Source organism: Siphateles boraxobius, unplaced genomic scaffold (genome assembly GCF_051911475.1).
Source record: "Siphateles boraxobius isolate OS27281-9 unplaced genomic scaffold, OSU_SipBor_1 11, whole genome shotgun sequence".
In the NCBI taxonomy this organism is placed as follows: domain Eukaryota; kingdom Metazoa; phylum Chordata; class Actinopteri; order Cypriniformes; family Leuciscidae; genus Siphateles; species Siphateles boraxobius.
Window position 1 is genome coordinate 9,638,714 of NW_027508711.1, and position 20,366 is coordinate 9,659,079.

A 20,366-nucleotide genomic window follows, 5' to 3' on the forward strand; every position below is an offset into this window, starting at 1 on the left:
TGTTGTCATGGAAACTAAGATAACTGCAAAAAAAAAAGGTGAATGTTGAAAAAAAGGTAAAACTGTTTTTTAAAAATCAATATGACCAAATACAGCACCTAAAATACACTTTTCATTAATACATTTAATTAAAAAAAAAAAATGTTAGGCTGCGGACATTTGTCAAGCACCCCTTAAACGGCAGTGGTTTAATCCATCATTTTAGTTTGGCCCTGTCCAAACCAATTTTCTACTGATTAAGCCAAGTGGAATCTATTAGTGTCCCTAATTTTGATTCAAAGGGTTTAGCGTTAGCTTGCAGGCCAATTCTGTAAGGTGCAACAAAACAACTGACAATAAAACGACTAACAAAAGTTTATTTTTTAATGTCATTAGGGCTATTGTCTGCAAACCACTACAAACGCGCAATGCATATTTTGTGGCTCATTTTGCCGCATATTTTAATAGTTCCGCATCAAATACTTGGTTTGAGACACGTTAACAAAGTAAACGAAGAAACATACCTGGGATATTACAACTACGCCGCCATGACTGACCGTCTTCAGAGTTTGTCTATCAAATACTCGCATATTTGCCGCCTCACGAGCATCGGACAGTCTGTCGAGGGAAGGGAGCTTTGGGTCACGAGAATAACAACGAATCCGAGTACGGACGTACCGGGCAAACCCAGGTTCAAGTATGTGGGAAACATCCACGGGGACGAGGCTTTATCAAGGCAGGTGTTAGTGTATCTGATTGAGTACCTGTTGACTCAGTATGGCCGTGATGTGAGAGTGACGGAGCTGGTGAACCGAACGGACATCTATATAATGGCCAGCATGAATCCAGACGGATTTGAGCGCGCGATGGAGGGTGACTGCACTGGAAGTGCTGAAGGCCGCGAGAATGCCAAACATTATGACCTCGACAAGAGTTTCCCAAACCAGGATGAGCCCTCCAGCAAGACTTCAGATGATACACCAGAGGTCACGGCTGTTATGAGATGGATTCTTGAAAAAAAGTAGGTTGTTTGCCGTGTAGTTTAAATATATTATTAAAAGATTGTAGTCAACTGTAAGTATGGATTATAGTATGGATGTCAATTATTTATTTATTGAAATCAATTTATATTAAAGGGATAGTTCACCCAAAAATGAAAATTCTGTCAGTAATTACTCACCCTCATGTTGTTCCAACCCCGTAAGACAATTAAAACTTAGGCTACTTAAAAAAATATTGGGGGCATAAATTAAGAGTACCCACTTCTCCAGGCACAACTACATCACTGACGTTAACTGACCATAGGGCCACAGAGAAGGAAATGAATAGTTGAAATAAAGTCGTTATTTTTCTTTGTTTTTGCGCACAAAAAGTATTCTCGTCGCTTGATAAACTTAAGATTGAGCCACTGTAGTCACTTGGACTATATTTTTAATTAATATTTTTTCGGGGCTGGCAAGTGTCAATCCCTTAGCAGCCTCAGATTTAATCAGAAATATCTTAATTCGTTTTCCGAAGGTCTTACAGGGTTGGAACAACATGAGGGTGAGTAATTACTGACAGAATTTTCATTTTTGGGTGAACTATCCCTTTAATAGCCTCTTACATTTTTCTAAAACTATTTTAAAAAAGTGTGATTTGAAATAAAGCTGAAATAAAATCCAAATATTAGAGAGGAAAACGTTGCCGTGCATGACTTACTGAAATAATTTGATTGAAGCACTAAACGTACTAACAGATAATTAAAAAGAAAAAAAAATATTTATTAATTAACTTAAAGGGAGAGTTCACCCAAAAATGAAAATTGTCATTAATTACTCACCCTCATGTTTTACTGTATGTCATTCACCCCTGTATGACTTTCGTTCATCTTCTGAAATATATTTTTAATGAAATTGAGAGATTTCTGGCCCTCCATTGACGGCTAACGTTATGCAACTGGCACTGCTTCAAAAAGTTCATAAAGAGATCGTAAAACTAATCCGAACGGGTTAGTCCAAATTTATGAGGAACAGATTGAATTTAGGCTTAAAACGAGAATGAACCTCATTGGTTCTCACACATCAAGCGAACATGATTGAGTTGCCATTAACATTTACTGATATGTGAGTTGGTTAATAAATGTGAACCTATATCTGTTTTATTATATAGCTAAAACGCTTAAGAATTTTGACTACACTGCTCAATGCATATGGATTAGTTTAATGATCTCTTTATGAACTTTTTGAAGCGTATTTGCATAGACTGTCAATAGATGGACATGTTGCTCCGATTTCATTAAAAAGATCTTAATTTGTGATCCGATGATGAACGGAAGTCTTACGGGTTTGGAAGGACATGGGCGTGAGTAAATGATGACAGAATTTTCATTTTGGGGTGAACTATCCCTTTAAGGTTTCATTCAAAATATTAATAAAACCTAAAAAAAAAAAAGTAATCCAGACACAAAATGACCATCAGTTCACATCAATCAGAGTTAACTAGATTTTAAAGCAACATTAAGTACGATTTTTTACCTTAAAATAATGTTTCCAAAATCGTTTCAGTGGTTCATTAAGTCATGACATGGTGAAATGCACTTATGCCACAGCTTTGCGGTCCTTTTTCTGATATATCGACGCTATGTAAGATTGCCAGATCGGGTCGCGTTTCTGTAGTTCTAATGAGACATAAGAAAACTACTAATTTGACTTGCTTTACGGCAGGGCTATTCAATTAGCTTCATTAGAGGGCCGGATTATTAAATCGAAAAGTTGAGGTGGGCCGGTGGGTTTATCTTATTTATTGAAACATAACCGTATCAATAAGTAAGCTAAAGTAAACATAAAAGTATTGTATATACTTGGAAATGTGGTACCCAACAGTATGCAGATTTAATGGACCATAATAAATAACTTATTTACTGCTATGTACAAATATATGAATTATACAAGATCGTAGCTATTGGTAAGAATTATTTAATTAATAGTTATTATAGGCTTAAATTAAAATATTCTGACAGTGAGACTTCGTAACCATATAAAACCATGCATGGCTACTCACTCACTCCCACTGTATAATAAATGCCTAAACAGGTAAAAACTATACACAAAATTATCTATCTAGCCCCCTAATAAATCTAATTCAATATAAATGACTATAACATTGTATTCAATATAAATATTCCACATTTCTGCCCAAACTATGGTAAATTACTACAGTAGGCTACATTCATGGTAAATGTTTGTAAGGCTGGTGATTAGGGATTTATAGTCTTCTAACTTCGTTCATGGCACAATGTTTCTGCTGTTTACCTCATCAGTCGTGTTAGGAATATTGAGGCTGTTTCATCCGATTTAAAACTAGTTAAAATCATTGAGTGATTTGTGGTTTGTAACAGAGAATTGTGTCAGATTGAAACGCTTCTCACTGGATGTCGCAACGCTGTTTAATAATAGTGTCCGGGACCGGGAGTAAACGCAACTCCTTTAAGCTTGTGTTCCGTTATTCACTGGGCCGTGCTGTGTAGTCCGAAGTAAACTAGTGAAACAACTGAAAACAGCGCTATTTGTGTTTACTGACCGAGAAACAGTTTCAGATGATTCAGTGACAGAACAGTCCGAACGAATCCGAATCGTTTCAGAGCATTTTGCAAGCGCGTTTGGCCAATTCATGGAAAGGAAATAATCGAACTAATGATTAATTCACGAATGATTGATATCGCTGGTTCAGTCGACAGAAATATGGGACACACACATAATTGCTTAAACATTCGGACTGAAAACGTTTCTCAGGTCAGTCACACACAGTGCGTATAGCTACAGCTGCAGGCGCCACTGTGGCCACGCGCATATCTAACCAAATTTAGCCGCACCGCCAGGAAAAGAGGAGGAGGGAGGTTGGGGTGCCCTCAGGCCGGATGGAGATGATTGGCGGGCCGGACCTGGCCCGCGGGCCGCCAATTGAATAGCCCGCTTTACGGCAAGCGTTACAATTGCTACAATTGCTACAATTGCTCGTTTGTGATGTCGCAATACATCATACTTTCATAAAATCATGCATCATACTCTACCTTGTCTGTGGCCATTGTTGATTCCAAAGCCGGTGCTGGATAAACAGCGAGTGTGCGCGTGCGAGAGTAGGCTGCGGTAGGCTAAATTATTTACGACAGCGGTAATGGACAATTCCGCTTCCAACCTCTAGGGCGACCGCAGAGGAAAAGTTACTTGGTGTTGCTTTAAGAGAAATTGGCATTACATTTTAAACTGGCCCAGAAAAAAATGAATCATGAATTATTCAGTGGTGCAGTGTGAAAATCTCAGATCAGAAGCAAGAGAACAAGTCAAATCTTTTCACAAGTGTTTTCTCACCAGGTTTTCTGGCTCTTTGTCGTCTTTTCAAGGTTTGTCTTGTCTGGTAGTCTACATGGGGGCTCGGTGGAGGCCAGCTTCCCTTTTGATGACGGCAGTTCTTCTGCAAGCCCAGGGCTGACAGCCGATGAAGACCTATTTCGCAATTTAGCACAAACCTACACTGAGAACCATCCCATTATGACTATGGACAATCCTGACTGTCCTGTTGATCCTAACAAAAGCTTCGGAGACGGTATCATAAACTGTTGGACATTAAAGTCAGGTATTTTAACTAAGTGAAACTCCATTGAGCTTTGGTTTGGTGTCGCAGGGGGAATGCAGGATTTCAACTACCTCAAAGGGAACTGTTTTGAAGTCACTTTTAAATTCAGCTGCTGCAAGTATCCACCAGCTTCTCAGCTTTACACAGAGTGGACCAACAACAAGAAGGCCCTTCTTGCCTACATACAGAAAGTGAGTTGATTGGAATGTTTTAGTCGTGTGTAGAATGGCCTACTGCTTTTTCAATTTACTTGAACAAAACTCAGGATTGCTATAGATGTAACCAGTAATGTCTTATAGATGCCAACACCTAACTTAACCTCATATGTGTAAAAAGGTATTGTTAGCTGACAGTAGTGATGGAGCAAAATGATTCACTGTGTCGAAGCGTTCGAAACGCCACACGCTGGTGACCCCTGCTGGTCAGAACAGTGTGAATGCAACAACAACTCAGGCCAAACATGTTTAAAAACACCTTTTACAAACCTATTGCAAATGCTTTATTGAAAGTATAATCAAATGTAATTAGGCTAACTAATCATCTAAAAAGTGTCTGTGTAATGTGTTCTTTTATCAATGTCAGGGCTTGTTTTGATTGTTCCATGGATGACTCGGCTAAAGAGGCAAATAAAGAGACTATTATTCTTTTTAATTATACTAATGTCTTATTAAAATGTTTAAAACTGATCAGAGATCAGGTAAAGCCCATAGATATTTGTTCAATAGTTTGCTGTTGGGGGGCAATCCCAGTATTCCACATGATTCATGGGTTCACAGAAATCATCGCCCCCCCAGCAGTAAACCATTGAAATTTCGAAACGGTTATGACGTAACGATGCCTTGTATACTGAAACACGTGACTTTGGCAATTTGATACGCGCTCTGAGGCACTGTTTCAAAACCATTACCAATATTTAGTTTCTAATCCGTGTTTGGAAAGCGCCCATAACTAGCTGACAGTTTCCTTCAAAATAACTTGATTCAGTCGAGTTATTGGACGAGTCTAAATTTAGTTTACTCAATTCAGTTAATTTCACTCTACATAAAGTATATCAGTTGAGACAACGGGTTTCCATTGTGTGGAACCATTGTCCACAATTGAATTAAATTATTATTAATGATATCAAATCTTATTTTGCTTCTGTTTAAGGCTCAAATTGGTGTGAGAGGTTTCATAATGACCAGATCAGGCTTTGGTCTCCCAGGTGCAGCAATCTCCGTTTCTGGAATTGATCACAACATCACAAGCTGGATGTTTGGTGATTATTATCGCCTGCTGCTCCCTGGAAGATATGACATCACGGCTAGCTCACCTGGGTGATTATGTGTAGATGCAAAAAAGTAAAATGATGAGATGGAATTATCCAATTTAATGGAATTTTTCATGTTTCCTCCAGGTACCTTTCACATACTGTGAAGAATGTGCCGGTGATCGAAGGCAAAGCCACACTGCTAAACTTCACTCTTGAGAAACCGGTACAGAAAATGTTAATGTTAGATCACTCTGAACGACATGTAGTGACCAAAGACGATCTTAGCACACCAGGGCCTCCCACCTCAAAATATCCAATCCAGTCTTTGGAATTCCAATATCATAGTTATGATGAAATGGAGATGATGTTGCAACTGCTTAGTGCTATCTATCCATCCATCACTTATCTGAACTCTGTTGGACGATCAGTGCAGGGCAGGAATCTTTATGTGATGGAGATTTCCACCAATCCTGGTGTTGGTCAGCAAGGTGCAATTGCATACGGTCACATTTTTATATTGTTTATCTCACTATAGATCAAAAGTTAGGAATAATTTTCCTAACTCTTATGCGCTCTCTTATGAATTTATTTGATCAAAAATAGTATAAATACTGTGAAATATGACTAAAAACTTTATAAATATATATATTTTCTAATGTAATTTTAGTCCTTTAATGGAAAAGCTTAATTTTCAGCTTCAGTCTTCAGTGTCACATGATCCTTCAGAAATCATTCTAATATGGTGATTTGCTGCTCACTTATTAATAATGTCTTTATTATCCATGTTGAAAACCGTTTTTACTGTTAATATTTCATTGTTTTAATATTTAATGATTTTTTTTTGTCAGGCTGTTCAAAAGAACAGCATTCATTTGAAATAGAAATATTTTGCAACATTATAAATTGCTTTACTGTCACTTTTGATCAATTTAATTTTAAAGTATTCTTAAATATAATCAAAAGTACTAAGTTCTTTTAAAATCTTAAATACCCCAAACTTTTCAATGGTAGTGTGTCATGTTTCAACATTGATAATTTGGATTCTTTCTTGAGGAGCAAATCAGCACATTATAATGATTTCTGAAAGATCATGTGACACTGAAGTTTGCAGTAATGATGCTGAAAATTCAGCTTTGCCATCATAGGAATAAATGACATTTAAAAACAAATGTAACAGTTTAACATTTCTGTATTTTTGATCATATAAATGCAACCTTGGTGAGCAGAAGAGACTTTTAAGAACATCAACATATCCAAACTTTTGACTGCTAGTTTTCATTAATATGACAATCTCCCATTACTTCAACCAGGTAAACCAGAGGTCATGTTTGTGGGTAACCTGCATGGAAACGAGTTTATCGGTCGTGAGATTCTCCTAAACCTGGTTGAATACTTGTGCCGCAATTATGGCAAAGATCCATTGGTCACACGTCTGGTCAATAGCACAAGAATTCACGTCATGCCTTCCATGAACCCAGATGGGTATGAATTAGCGCTAAAAGGTACAAGCAGAATAAACTGGCAGGTTGTTTAACTGTTCTCTTCATTATTTACACAAATTTTCTTCTCGTAGCTCACAAGGAACGGGTCTCAGGAGACCAGAGTATTATTGGACATAGTAATAGTCACCGAGCTGACCTGAATGCAAATTTCCCTGAACAGTCACAATCGAAGAATACTATTGAAGCAGAAACTCAAGCAGTGATAAACTGGATCAAGGCCCATTCCTTTGTGCTGTCTGCAAGTATATGTGGAGGTACAGAAAGTGGCAGTCTTAAGTTTGTCTCAATGTTAATGAAAATTTCTAAATGATAAAACTGAACTGCCATTGTTGTCTCTAGGGTTTAGGGGAGTCGTGTATCCAAGTTCCCTTGACTCCACTGATGAGAAAATGTTTAAATCAGTTGCAGAAGAATTTTATTTGGTGTGTATTTTAAATGCTGTATATATCATGAATTGTGTAAAGTTTTGTTTTATTCACTCGTTTTATTGTTTCCAGCAATCTCAGGCTTTTCAAGAGCCCCAAGCTTGTGACGTGTCAAGAACCAGAGAAAAAAAAGACACGAAGCACCGTCGTCCAGTGGTCACAGGTCAGACTGAAGCATAATCACTGATTAAGTCATTATTTTAAAAAAATACCCCATTTACATTACCCTTAATTCAGTACTGTATTTGCAGCATCATTTATCCAGTCTTCAGTGTCACATGATCCTTCAGACATCATTCTAATATGCTGATTTACATTTAATCATTTACCAGACGCTTTTATCCAAAGCAACTTTACAACTGAGAACAATAGAAGCAATCAGACCAGCAAGAGGGCAACAGTATACAAGTGCTGTAATAAGTCTCAGTTAGTCTAGTACAGTTAAAACATCAAGTTTTTTTTTACTATATCAGAAAAAAAAATAGAATAGGCAAGTGCTAGTATTAATTGGTCAGGTGCTGGTGAAAAAGATGTGTCCTTTTAGACATTTTTTGAAAATGGCTAAAGACTCAGCTGCACGAATTGATAGGCAGGTCATTCCACCAGCAGGGAACAGTCCAGGAAAAGGTCCGTGTGTAATTTTGTGCCTCTTTGGGATGGCACCACAAGGCGTCTTTACTTGCAGAACGCAAGCCTCTGGAGGGCGCATTAGTCTGAGTATAGCATTAGTTTAGGTTTATTGGTGCAGATCCAGTGGTTGTCTTGTAGACAAACATCAGTGCCTTGAATTTGATGCGAAGGTACATCAGACTATCAGACCATCAAACTCAGACTAATGCGCCCTCCAGAAGCTTGCATTCTGCAAGTAAAGACGCCTTGTGGTGCCATCCCAAAGAGGCACAAAATTACACACGGACCTTTTCCTATTGGCAGCCAGTGCAAACTGATGAAGAGAGGTGTGACGTGGGCTTTCTTCGGCTCGTTGAAGACCACCCTTGCTGCTGCATTCTGGATCAGTTGCAAAGGCTTGATAGTACATGCTGGAAGGCCCGCTAAGAGAGCGTTACAATAGTCCAGTCTGGATAGAACAAGGGCTTGGTCAAGGAGATGTGTGGCCTGCTCTGATAGGAAGGGTCTGATCTTCCTGATGTTGTATAAAGCAAATCTGCAGGACCGGGCCATTGTAGTAATATGGTCTTTGAAGCTTCAGCTTGACTGATCATCAATCACAACTCCCTAGATTCCTGGCTGTCCTGGAAGGAGTTATGGTTGACGAACCCAGCTGAATGGAGAAGTTGTGGTGAAGTGTTGAGTTGGCCGAGACCACAAGCAGCTCTGTCTTAGCAAGGTTGAGTTGAAGGTGATGGTCCTTCATCATTTAACAATGTCTGTCAGGGAAGCTGAGATGCGAGCAGCAACCATCGGATCATCCGGCTGGAATGAGAGGTAGAGTTGTGTGTCATCAGGATAGCAGTGATCGGAAAAAAAAGAGAAGGTTTTGAAAAGAGTGTGCGAGAGTCAGAACAATTGCTAATTTTGTTGTGGTAGAATGTCGTTTTAGCAGTGGAGACATTTGCAAAGAAGGAAGAGAGGAGAGATTGATACAAACTGACAGGGGGAAAAAGTTGTCTAAAGACAATAGAGTGGACTCAGTTGCACTGTTAGTGTCCAGTGCTGAAAACTGAGCGGGTGAAGGAAGTGAGGATGAAACCATAGAGGATAGGGCAGAGGGAGAGAGTGAGCATAGATTACGCCAAAAGGTGACCTGTGGATTTGATGCTCAAGAAACATTGCTGCTTATTATCAATGTTGAAAACAGTTGTGCTACTTAATTGTTTTGGGGAAAGAGTGATAGACTATTTTTCAGGATTGTTTAAATAGAAAGTTCAAAAGAACAGCATTTTTCAGCCAATGTCTTTGATCAGTCTTTAGATCAATGTAATTATTTTTTTATGAATAGAAAGATTTTTTTTTTTAGGAAATTATTTTGACCCCAAAATTTGAACAGTAGTGTGTACTCTTTATTATTATTTTATTGTATTTTGTCTTATTTGTCTGTTCCTCAGTACATATTCTTCTATGTTGAGTATCCTGTTTCACACAGAAATCAACATTGTTTTTGCCTTCTGCATACTGGTAGGAACTGATATGCTGACTTGGGCGTATCAAGGCACTGACACTTTAGCCGTTAGCATTGGTCTGAGCTGTGAGCTGCTCCCACCGGAGGATTCACTCTCAGAATACTGGGAGAAGAATTACAAAGCGCTCTTACAGTTTATACAGCAGGTGATTCATTTTTGTTCATGTCGCATTGAATAGCTCACCCAAAATACACTTTAAACATTTGCTTGGTTCGTGTGACGTCCCGTATGTCAGGTTCATATGTTTGTGAGAGGTATGGTGACTGATAGTCATTCTGGCAAAGGAATTGCTAATGCCACGGTCGTGGTGGAAGGCTCAGGTCATCAAGTCCATACCAGCAGCACAGGCCAATATTGGAGACCCCTGGCTCCTGGTTCTTATCATCTCACAGCCTCTGCTCCAGAGTGAGACCTTACCCTTCACAAGAAATGAACAGAATTCTGCCAGTTATAAATGGGTCAGCCATTACATTTCTTGTGCTATTTTCCCCTAGTTATACTCCAATGTCGGCATCTGTCCGGGTGTTGAAGTCTCGGGTTGAGCAGGTGGACTTTAAGCTGACCAGAGATACATTGCAGCCATCTAGAGTAGAACAGAAGGACTTTGAGAAACTGGTGGAGCAGCTTTTAGTCCCTGGCGGGCTGGATCAGATGGTCCGGGGCCTTCTACCTGCTCAGACCCTGGAGTACCGAACCTACAGGGAACGCTCCGAGTTCCTGAGAGGACTGACATTAACCTTCCCTCGCATCACACGGCTGTACAGGTATGTAATCCTGAAGATGTGTCTTTTTCAGGTGGTTGGCAGTGCTTGCCGAGAACTTGGAGAATGAGATATTTTGACTTGGGCCAGTAGACGTTAGTACCGGAGTCGGTGGTATGGGGGGCATTAGGGGGCAATGCCCCCCCAAATTGAATTATGATATAATTTACAAAATAATATCAGTTTAATTTAATTCACATTTCAGTGAGAAATAATAAAAATATGTCTACAAACTGCTCATTAGCTGAAAATATTATAAAGCCAACATAAAACCACAGTGTGGCGCTGTGAGGAAACCCCCCTGCCGCCCCCCCAATCACTTGCACGTTAATACATGAATGAAATTACTTTTAGTTGGCGCAAGATTCCTGGCTGCATTCAAAACAAAGCAAACCGATGAAAACTCTCCAAAAATGGACATTAGAAAATGGTTCAAGAAAGGTAACTGCATGATGCTTTTTTAATAGTAGGCTACTGTAAACGCTTATGTTAAACTAATATCCTGTCAGTGAAAGACTGTGTGGATGTTCGTTAGCTTTGTTTATAATAAAGCTGTGGTCAGAGTCGGTCTTGCAATTTTTTTTGTATAGGCCTATTTTACCCGTATTTAATCAAATTTCTTAAGAGTTGCACGTCTTGCAATAATGTGTAATGGTTTGTGTTTATTGTATGTGTTGCATCACTTCATGGTAATAGCTAACAGAAAAGGCAGTAGCAATAATAAATATAGGATATCTGATATCCGAAAAAAAGTCCCCATACCTAGTGACCACCCATTGAAAATAAATGCCCCCCTGCAGTCTGAAGCCGGCTATGGTTAGTACCCACCTGCTATACCAATGTGCTAACACCCTCTCAGAACACCCTTGCCAAGCATCACTCAGATTAGATCATGAGAATTTATTGAATGGAGTTAGGTAAATGTTGTAAAACTTTAAATGTCACTTTTTTTCTCTCCTGCGGTCAGTTTGGGTCAAAGCACTGAGTTCAGAACTATATGGGCCCTTGAGATCGCTGGCAATTTGAAGATATCTCAACCTGCCGAACCCAAGATCCGTTTTGTGGCTGGAGTTCATGGTGATGCGGCAGCAGGTCCAGAGTTGCTGCTCGAGTTTGCTTCTGTTCTCTGCCTCAACTATCGCAGGAATCACGCCATAACCAAGGCAAGGTTCACAAAACATTGTGTCCTTTTGTAAAAACAGTGAAATATAGTTGTTACTCTCACCTCATATTATTTCCAACACCAGCACTGCGTTTGCTCACAAATGTTTTGAGAGTGAACGGAAAATTTCCAGGGGGAGTGCAAAATGTTTGCGAGTGAAGAGAAAAAAAGAAAGCATTGAAATATAATTTTCCTCCCTTCGCATACCCCCCGCCACCATGTCCCATAGATTGGGAACACTCTTCATAGACAAGTCTGAATGGCATGCATGTTGTTAAGCTAAAAAAAAATACATAGCACACCGAATATTGCAAAATATTCCTTTTTAATTGTATGCTTTACATTGTTGAATGCAGAGTTTGTGTACCTGTCATCAATACAGTTTTTGTGTCCTTCCTCTTAGCTGATTGACCGGAGCAGGATCCTTATCCTCCCGTGTGTGAACCCTGATGGTAGGGAGCAGGCACATGAAGGACTCTGCACTTCCAGTGTGGGACACACCAATGCTCGTGGAATAGATCTGGATACTGATTTCTTCTATGGTCAGTCAACACACTGCATTGAAATGATGTCATTAACAAAAGATTGTGAAGTGGTCAGTGAATATGACATTTGTATTTATACTTAGGTAATAAATCAGTGCAGCCAGAGACCCATTCAGTGATGGATCTGATTTATGGAGGGGGTTTCTCTCTCTCAGTAGTGCTGGAGGGAGGCTCTCTGCTGGCCACGTATCCATATGATAGCCCTAATCAGCATGGTAACCAACAGCACAATATTTGTTTATACATTATTACCATTACCCATTCGTTGTGTTTAGGATCCTAACTCTTAAGTAATTAAACTGTCATATACTGTAAAAGACCCTGCACAGTTAATATATGAGCTTATATTGATCTTATGATTTTCACCCAGAACAAAATGAGGAGACGTTGAGATATTTGGCTTCCTTGTATGCCAGAAGTCATCCTTTCATGCACTTGGGTAACCTGAAATGTACCAAAAAGCCAGGTATTGTTGAAAAGAAAATACTGCTAAAATTACATAGCAAAAAAATCACAAAACATGATATGAAGATGACTCCATTCTTTAACTCAACAGAGAAAATCCCGGGAGGGATCCTGAAGGGTGCGGATTTCAGTTCTCACACTGGCAGTATGAAGGTATTGGAGTCATTTGAGATTGTCCGAATGGCAGATTTTTTTTGTCATGTTTGTATATATTGTTCTCGTCGTGACGTCACTTACAGGTCCTTCTAAAAAAATTAGCATATTGTGATAAAGTTCATTATTTTCCATAATGTAATGATACAAATTAAACTTTCATATATTTTAGATTCATTGCACACCAACTGAAATATTTCAGGTCTTTTATTGTTTTAATACTGATGATTTTGGCATACAGCTCATGAAAACCCAAAATTCCTATCTCAAAAAATTTGCATATCATGAAAAGGTTCTCTAAACGAGCTATTAACCTAATCATCTGAATCAACTAATTAACTCTAAACACCTGCAAAAGATTCCTGAGGCTTTTAAAAACTCCCAGCCTGTTTCATTACTCAAAACCGCAATCATGGGTAAGACTGCCGACCTGACTGCTGTCCAGAAGGCCATCATTGACACCCTCAAGCAAGAGGGTAAGACACAGAAAGAAATTTCTGAACAAATAGGCTGTTCCCAGAGTGCTGTATCAAGGCACCTCAGTGGGAAGTCTGTGGGAAGGAAAAAGTGTGGCAAAAAACGCTGCACAACGAGAAGAGGTGACCGGACCCTGAGGAAGATTGTGGAGAAGGACCGATTCCAGACCTTGGGGGACCTGCGGAAGCAGTGGACTGAGTCTGGAGTAGAAACATCCAGAGCCACCGTGCACAGGTGTGTGCAGGAAATGGGCTACAGGTGCCGCATTCCCCAGGTAAAGCCACTTTTGAACCAGAAACAGCGGCAGAAGCGCCTGACCTGGGCTACAGAGAAGCAGCACTGGACTGTTGCTCAGTGGTCCAAAGTACTTTTTTCGGATGAAAGCAAATTTTGCATGTCATTCGGAAATCAAGGTGCCAGAGTCTGGAGGAAGACTGGGGAGAAGGAAATGCCAAAATGCCTGAAGTCCAGTGTCAAGTACCCACAGTCAGTGATGGTCTGGGGTGCCATGTCAGCTGCTGGTGTTGGTCCACTGTGTTTTATCAAGGGCAGGGTCAATGCAGCTAGCTATCAGGAGATTTTGGAGCACTTCATGCTTCCATCTGATTTCATTTTTCAGCATGACCTGGCACCTGCTCACAGTGCCAAAACCACTGGTAAATGGTTTACTGACCATGGTATTACTGTGCTCAATTGGCCTGCCAACTCTCCTGACCTGAACCCCATAGAGAATCTGTGGGATATTGTGAAGAGAAAGTTGAGAGACGCAAGACCCAACACTCTGGAAGAGCTTAAGGCTGCTATCGAAGCATCCTGGGCCTCCATAACACCTCAGCAGTGCCACAGGCTGATTGCCTCCATGCCACGCCGCATTGAAGCAGTCATTTCTGCAAAAGGATTCCCGACCAAGTATTGAGTGCATAACTGAACATAATTATTTGAAGGTTGACTTTTTTTTGTATTAAAAACGCTTATTTTATTGGTCGGATGAAATATGCTAATTTTTTGAGATAGGAATTTTGGGTTTGCATGAGCTGTATGCCAAAATCATCAGTATTAAAACAATAAAAGACCTGAAATATTTCAGTTGGTGTGCAATGAATCTAAAATATATGAAAGTTTAATTTTTATCATTATATTTTGGAAAATAATGAACTTTATCACAATATGCTAATTTTTTGAGAAGGACCTGTATATGACTTGCTTGTTGTGACTCATTTAACACAGTATTTAACACAATGTAGATCAAATTACATGTATTAATTTATCCATTTTGACCACGCTTGGCCCTGTTTACACCTGGTATTAAGATGCGTTTTTGTCAATTAGATCACAAGTGGACGACGTTAAATACAGGTGTAAACGGGGTCTAAAAAGTTTTGAGCTTGTCTACTTTTAACCACTTCTAGAGGTATTTAAAAACCCACTCAACTCGATTGCTTTCGTAGTGTAAACGCTTATGTGTTCGAACACCCACTTATAGACCGCCTGCTCGCCGTCTACTGACCTAATACGAAAAACGTTATAGGAAGTGTGCTAGCCAGACGGGATTTAAACTTTGTGGGCTGGAGACCCAAGTTTGTGCTTGGTAAGTTTTTCATCTTCAAACCAATGTTCTCTCACCATTCCTGATTTCTAACACACACTTACAGCGTTCGGTGTGGTCTTGCAGCTGTCAGAGCGACTGTTTTTCCGTCACGTTCATATGTAAATTGCGTTAGATTATTTCATCCATTAGATCGAAAGATCTGAAAAATCCCATAGACCCTCCCCTCAAAGAAATCTTCTACTCTTCTACTTGTGATTCAATCAACCAAAACACATCTTACCAGGAATAAATGGAGTCCCAAGTTACAACTTGTGTGCTGAATGAGGCAGAACTGTTTAAAATGATCAAGTTTTTGCTCTATTTCACCAAAATGCAAATTGTCATTTAACCCAGTTAAATCAACCATTATCCAAAAATCTTTCACTCCACTAAAGCTCTCAAATCTCATTTTCTGCATATCCAAAAATCTTTCACTCCACTAAAGCTCTCAAATCTCATTTTCTGCATATTCCGTCTTGTATGTCTTTTTTAAGAAACTACAAATGTTTCTCTTTCAGGACTTCAGTTTGGATGTGGGTGTTTGCCCTGAGATCACAGTGTACATTGGCTGTTGTTTGTTCCCACCTGAACATCAGCTCTTCTCGATGTGGATGGAAAACAGAATACCTCTTTTCCGCATGCTGCTGGAGGTGGACATGCTCGAACCAACTCTCATCTTCTCAGAATAGCCAGCCATATTTTCAAGCAACCTAAACTCATTTAAACCTGTTTTTTAACCTTTAAACCTAAAATTTGTTCTCTGAAGGTTCACAGAAGTCTGAGTGGTGTTGTGAGGGACAGTAAAGGCCGCCCGGTGTCGGATGCTGTCGTGATGGTGAACGGCTCTGTGACTGTTCATGCAGACAGTCAGGGTCACTTCACCACTCTCGTGGCTCCAGGCACACATCAGCTGCAGGTTCAGGCCCATGGATATCAGCAAGTGCTCCAGCAGGTATGTTTTAGTTATGACTAACGGCTTTGTGTGTGTGTGTGTGTGTGTGTGTGTGTGTGTGTATATACTCTTAGCTCAATATTATGTACAAATATTTAATGCAGATGATTTTGGCATAATAAATCTGTAACACAAGATAAATTAATATGGTACTGTTCAAAAGTTGAGTATAGTGATCAAAAGTGAAGTATAGACATTTATAATGTCTATAAATAAAATACTTCTATTTCATATAAATGCTGTTCTTTCTATTCGTCAAAGAATCCTGAAAAAAATAAAGGTTTCCACAAAAATATTAGGCAGCACAACTGTTTTCAACATTGATGATAAGAGATGTTTTTTGAGCAGCAAATCAGCGTATTTTAATGATTTCTCAAGGATCATGTGACACTGAAGACTGGAGTAATGATGTTGAAAATTTAGCTTTGTATCACAAGAATAAATTACATTTTAAAAGTCTGTATATAACTGCTTATTGAAATGTTGGGCGGGACTTGATTTTGTCCATTGGAAATTTATTGGATCATTGTAGTTTGCTAATTGCTGCGATCTGTTGTGAGTGACAGGTTGTCCCACCAATTATTTCACAATATTACGGGGTTTTTTTCTTTCTTTCTGCGTTTTAATTAAATACAGCTTGCTTTCAAAAACATTTTAAATCTTACCTATCCCAAACTTTTGAACAGTAGTTTAATAAAAAAAGTAATATTAAGCTGAAATGATCACGCTGCCGCTGCTTCTGTCCAGGTTAAACTGCACACATTCTACAATTCTCTCATTCTCCTTCTGTGGGTTTAGGTGAATATATCTTCAGACAGAGTGACCAGTCCCATTGTGATTGACTTTACAGAAAACAGGGCTCCCCTCAGTCGGGCAGTGTTTGTGATTGCCACAGGTAAATCTTAACACTTTAATCTTAACACTTGTTCTAATTCCAGTGATCTCATTGGTAAAAAGAAGTTGATATTAAAGAAGGACCTATTATGCTCTTCTCCCTGAAATGCCTGAATTGTAGTCTTAAAGGCACAATATGTAAGAATTTTGGATTAAAATATGCAAAAAACACTAACAATATTTTGATTTGTGTACTTATCCATTTAAGTATCCAGATATAAATCCATTTACGATTTACTTCTGTAGAAACCATGGAAACGCCAAAGATGTTTTAATACATTGTGTTCTATTAGACAGGTGAGCAACTGTTTGGATGCCTTTATCAGAAAACGAATCATTGTTATAGCTCAACACTGTTTGTCTTATTGTTTGAATCTCTTGTTCTTGATTTACTGCGAGTAACATGTTTGTATCATGCGTGTTGACACTACACTATTTTTTTTTTTCGTGGCTAACATGGCAAAGTCAAAGAGCTTTGTTTGTAGTAACAGTAATACAGCATTTTCTCCACCATACAATATTTTTAAATGAACTGCATGCCATTTAGCAACACAAGTCATCCAGCTTTTATTAATGATATTCTATTATCAATCTAGCTTACTGCAGTGTCCAACAAGTGTCTCATACCAGCCACCGAGCGAATGCACAGTGTTAACAACTTTCAGTTTCAACGTTATGACGGTTTCAACACACTCGATCGTATTTTTAGTGTGATTGTTTTGACCATGTAAAACAGCGCTGCGTTACTTCACAATTTTAATTAATCAAATAAAATTACTTTTATTAGTAGTAATTCAGTACTTGCAATAAACATGATTTCTGTCAGTTTGCTTATCAGCTGTAGAGAGACAACTCCCATGATTCCACACTCATTCACTGCATCAAGCTACGCCTTTGTTATTGTTTTGAATAAGCAAGCTCTTGTGGCGAAACTTGCATAAGGGCTGCCAAATCTCACGCATTCAATTGACACAGTTGAAAATCGTGAAGCATAGAGGACACTGACAGACAAGACCGAGCTGGTTACTTTTGATTTGGAACAACGCCGTAACTTTAAAATTCTGTCAATTTTATTACGAAATTCGAATAATAAATACAGTTTTGGTGCTCTAAATGTGAAATGACAGATCGCTGTAGCACCTCAGTTTAAGCGGCACATAAACTGATCGTCTCTTCCTCCTTACTACTAGTTAATAGTAAATAGTAAAAACAAGTGAACATTAGAAAGCAGGTTAATACAGTACAACTTACAGAAATGTATCATGTCTTGTAATTAATCAATCAGTGTTTCAACCGCTGAAAGAGTTGGGGAAAAAAAACGTTTAGAGAACAATGTCACATAACACCTTAAAACAGCCATTTAATGACCAAAACATGTTAGCTAAAAAAAAAAAATCAACTAGCAGACTAGAAAAACTGATTTCTGGGAGATGGCACAACAATCCCCCCCCCCCCACTCGCCCAAATTATTCAAATGATTGTACTATAATATTCAATCGTGTAAACCAGCTAACACGGGTTCGTTCATTCAATAGTATTCGTGCCTCAAAAGTGATGTAGTTGAGTATGACAGAAAAAGAGGCGAGGGTCTCATCGAAATCCGAACGCAAGTTGTCACAGAAGTCTCACTTTAAACTTGTGATAACTTCAGGTGTAACAGCAATGCGTCTTGGCTTAATACCAGGTGGAACCGCGCTTTCTCTCTCGCTTTTTTGATCTCCTAGGATATTGTAGATAATTTGCAGGCGTCTGGAAGCCTCTGCCCTCCATCATTATGCGGGAGACTCCTGGACCTTCCGGGAGAGTTTGTCTGCTATAGAGTATTTTGCTAAATATTTTGACAATCACAATACACCTACTGTGATGCAAGGTTTTTCCATAATTCTCGCTCCAAGCATAAACCTTAAGTTGGCAGCCGTGTTTACATACTGTGCCTTAAGTTTACTTCCGGGAACACGCATGTCACAATTCCTCGTTTAAATAATTCCCACCCAAGGCATATGCAAAACAAAGGGGTGAGGCCTGGTTGAGTTGCTTCAGTAGGGTGTTGAAACTTGCAGTGATAGAAAGGGGCGTGACAGTCAGCCAACCAACCAATCAGAGCACATTCTGCTTTTTGGAAGGAGGGGCTTCATAAAGACCAGAACTAAACCGTGTTGCAGTACCTCTTTTCCCAGTCTGTCAGGAACCATGTAAAATGTGTGAATTATATTTATATTTTTTTAACATTTTAAATAAATGGTATGCTCCCAAATCAAAACTTTGTAAAAGGACATAATAGGACCTCTATACATATAAAATATGCTGATTTACAAATTCAAGTATTCGTATTTAAACCCATATTATTAAATCTTTGTTATAAATTAAGATCATAATTATGAGCTAAGCATTTGCTACTTGTCAAACTCCCACTGAGGGAACTCATTAATGACTTGAATGAAAGGACTCCTATAAAAATGTAGTAGTAAACTGTCCTGCAACCCTTTATCCTTGTTTAGCCTCTTTGATGAGCATCTTGATCTGCGCTCTCCTCATCTGGCACCTTCGCTCTGCCAAGTTCAGCCGCATACGAGACGGGGTTCTTTGGCTGCGTCGCAAGAGGGAAGACATCCGAATGGAGGGGATGGCTTCAGAGAAGTCACCTTTGCGAGATGAATTTCTGGATGAGAGCGAGAGTGAGGATGACCCTTTCTTTGTGGAGGCAAGATGAATGTACTGTCACAACGTTTAAGAATAAAATGTCACTGTCTTTATGCTCAGTAAGTCAAATGACTTGTTTATACACTTTGCATCTTTCCCACTACATTCATTCACTATGTATTTAAACCTAATAAAATGTATGCATTTACCAGTCTTGTTGCAAAAGGTGGATGCACACAGCTAGTTGGTATAGTTGTTTTAAGAAGTTTAAAAACATCGCTGGGGCCGGTTTTCCATACGTGAAATACACCCCGACGATTTGACATGATCCAGGATTCTTAGGTTCTTTGAAGCTCATCCTGGAGTTGCTGTCATAGATGTATTAAGCGAGGTACGAAGGCTGGATCCCTGGTCTAGCGATCCTTGATGTAAACTGTTTATCATTGAATGAACAGCAGGTGGCAGTAAAGCACCAAGACTTTTGACAAAAAAAAAATCAAGAAACTGTTGAGAATGGGATGAGGAATAATGTTACAGTATGTAATTGCTCAGGATAGCATCACCGTTACTACTACCCATAGAGTTTTGTTCAGTCCCTAATTATTCAACATAAGCACAAGGCTAAGCACCTCAGACTTTAGGTAATATTGTCTGTTTTTGGGATTCAATTGCATGTAACCATAGCGACAGGGGCTAAAGTAATATCAAATACAGTGACATAAATAACATCATATTTGAAACGACAAACATTCCGGTGCCATTCCAGTTCATCTGTCAGATTGAAATGATCCAACAGCAGTTTTTATAGCCTATCTG

General features: G+C 39.1%; 1 protein-coding gene across 1 annotated transcript; it reads left to right on the forward strand.

Annotated features, from left to right (window-relative positions):
• The first annotated feature begins 228 nt into the window (after window positions 1–228).
• cpdb (carboxypeptidase D, b) lies at window positions 229–19,758 on the forward strand. Its single transcript, XM_077195690.1, has 21 exons — window positions 229–1,000; window positions 4,361–4,563; window positions 4,642–4,784; window positions 5,743–5,909; window positions 5,990–6,333; window positions 7,156–7,347; window positions 7,419–7,601; window positions 7,687–7,769; window positions 7,845–7,935; window positions 9,913–10,058; window positions 10,149–10,318; window positions 10,408–10,677; window positions 11,642–11,837; window positions 12,240–12,378; window positions 12,465–12,596; window positions 12,752–12,847; window positions 12,938–12,999; window positions 15,583–15,714; window positions 15,831–16,016; window positions 16,815–16,911; window positions 19,409–19,758. Exons 1-21 carry the CDS (start codon window positions 366–368, stop codon window positions 19,618–19,620), a joined length of 3,879 nt encoding a protein of 1,292 aa, XP_077051805.1. The 5' UTR covers window positions 229–365; the 3' UTR covers window positions 19,621–19,758.
• The last annotated feature ends 608 nt before the right edge of the window (window positions 19,759–20,366 follow it).